Source organism: Charadrius vociferus, unplaced genomic scaffold, assembly GCF_000708025.1.
Source record: "Charadrius vociferus isolate BGI_N301 unplaced genomic scaffold, ASM70802v2 scaffold358, whole genome shotgun sequence".
Classification (NCBI taxonomy): Eukaryota; Metazoa; Chordata; class Aves; order Charadriiformes; family Charadriidae; genus Charadrius; species Charadrius vociferus.
The window spans coordinates 305988-308193 of NW_009649576.1; the positions used below are offsets into that span (position 1 = coordinate 305988).

The 2206-nt window shown below is 66.6% G+C and overlaps 1 protein-coding gene across 1 annotated transcript in view; it reads left to right on the forward strand.

Moving 5' to 3' along the window:
* The window catches only part of SPIRE2 (spire-type actin nucleation factor 2), a 25736-nt gene that overhangs the window by 1541 nt on the left and 21989 nt on the right, over positions 1-2206 (forward strand). The window contains 10 exon segments of the mRNA XM_009890345.1: positions 59-225; positions 322-491; positions 600-750; positions 891-1024; positions 1408-1542; positions 1614-1681; positions 1780-1807; positions 1909-2001; positions 2003-2040; positions 2124-2202. Coding sequence (XP_009888647.1) covers positions 59-225; positions 322-491; positions 600-750; positions 891-1024; positions 1408-1542; positions 1614-1681; positions 1780-1807; positions 1909-2001; positions 2003-2040; positions 2124-2202 — 1063 coding nt within the window.

Consider the following 2206-nt stretch of genomic DNA (forward strand, 5'->3'; position numbering starts at 1 on the left):
GGTGGCTCCTGTGGGTGCCAGCCCCACCTGGCTGGGCACCCTGAGCGTAGTCGGCCCTGAGCTGCAGCCACTGCCTGAGGCCCCATCCATGGATCCCACAGGCATCGGAGCGGCGGCTGCGGCCCTTGCCCCAGAAGCAGAGGACACTCCACGAGAAGATCCTAGAGGAGATCAGACAGGAGAGGAAGCTTCGACCCGTGGAGGCACCGTACCGCGGCCAGAAAGGTACCAGCATCCCCTCCCTGCTGCACTGGGCTGCCGGTAATGTGCCTGGCACCAGGTCCCTGTCATGCTGGGACTGAGCTCCGTCCCTGTCCGCAGGTTACAGCTCCCTGCCCTGCATCCCCCACGCCTGCTCGGGCCGCCTGGCCTCCAGCTCCTGCCTCGAGCTCTCCCGAACCCCAGTGAGCACTGTGCCGGCGCGCCCACGGCCCCGCGTCCTGCTCAAGGCACCCACGCTGGCCGAGATGGAGGAGATGAACGTCTCCGAGGCGAGAGAGGGGACATGGAAGAGTGGGAGGGTGGAGGTCAGGTGGACTCGGGAGGTCCTGAGGGTATGAGGGGGTCCCCAGGGTAACGCGGTGTCCATGGCCTTGCAGGAGGAGGACTCTCCAATCGCAGAGGTGTCGCTGAAGCGGGACCGCTCCTTCTCAGAGCAGGACCTGGCACAGCTGCAGAGCCAGCTGGGGGGTGGCCAGGCTGAGCCCCAGGAGCTGGAGTCACTGCAGCCCGAGCCCCGGCCCCGCTCAGGTATATGCCGGAGGTCCCCAGCCCTGTGCCACCCCTTTGCCCCCATCCCCAGGGTGACTGTGCCATGCATGCCCTGTGGCAGACGTGGCACGAGGCAGCGTGGCCTTGCCACTGTCTCCTCGTCCCCCCCCACCTTGCAGGCTCTGTCCCCGCCAGCTGCCACCCACTGCCGGACAGCTCGGCACCACCCCGGGCTGCCCTCGGCGCCGTGGAGGAGAGGCCAGAGGACGGATCCAGCGCTGCCCCTGGCACCAGCTCCAAACACCTCTGGCTGGTGAGTGCTGGTGGTGGGGCTGGGGACACTGGGGCTGGGGACACCATGTGAGTATGACCATGGGCTCATGGCAGCCCAGCATGAGGACACAAGGTGGCCAGGGGGTCCCCATGGCCTCTGTGCTCCCTCTGCATGGGATGTGCGGCTTGAGGCACACCATGCCGTGTGCCCTGTGCTGGTACCAGGAGGCTCTGCCCATGCTGGAGACACTGCCTGTGCTGGAGGTGCTCTGGAGATGCTCTGCCCATGCCAGAGATGTTCTGCACATGCCGGGAGGCTCTGCCTGTGCTGGGAAGCTCTGCCCATGGCACAGAGATGCTCCAGGCCATGCCTGGTGCCGCAACCCTGCGGCAGACCAGGCTGATGTCCCCCCTCTCCTGCAGGAGTTCAGCCACCCCGTGGAGAGCCTGGCCCTCACTGTGGAGGAGATGATCAATGTGCGCAGGGTACTGGTCAAGGCGGAGATGGAGAAGTTCCTGCAGAGCAAGGAGCTGTACAGCAGCCTGCGGAAGGGGAAGGTGGGACCTGGGGCCGGAGGGGCTGAGTGCTGCCCGCCCGGCCCCCGGCTCTCCCCCCCCTCTGCCTACAGGTCTGCTGCTGCTGCAGGGCCAAGTTCCCCCTCTTCTCCTGGCCTGCAGCTTGCCTCTTCTGCAAGCGGTGAGCACCGCACCATGTCACGCTGTGCCTGGGGCTAGGAGGGTGGTGGGAGGGTGCCCGTGGTGGCCCCGCTCACCGGCCTCTCTTTGTGTCCCCAGGTCTGTCTGCACCTCCTGCAGCCTGAAGGTAAGTGGCCATCTCCTGCCGGTGCCACTGTATCCCTGTTCTGTCCCTGCCCCTGTCCCTGCCCTGTCCCCATCCTGCCCTAATGCCCACACACCCGGCAGATGAAGATGCCTTCCAAGAAGTTGGCTCACATCCCTGTCTATGCGCTGGGCTTCGAGAGCCTCCCGGGCTCACTGCTGGCCAAAGCCCTGCCGCTGCGGAGGAGAGAGTCTGCGGAGGAGAGAACCCTTCCAGTGAGTCCCATGGCCCTGAGCCTTCCTCCCCCCCCCTCCTCCTCCTCCTCGGGCCAGGGCTGACGGGGTGCCTTGTGCTGCAGCTCGCTCCCAGGCACGTGCTGGCGCCGGGTGGAAGAGGAGTTCCCCCACATCTACGCCCAGGGCTCCGTCCTGCGAGACGTCT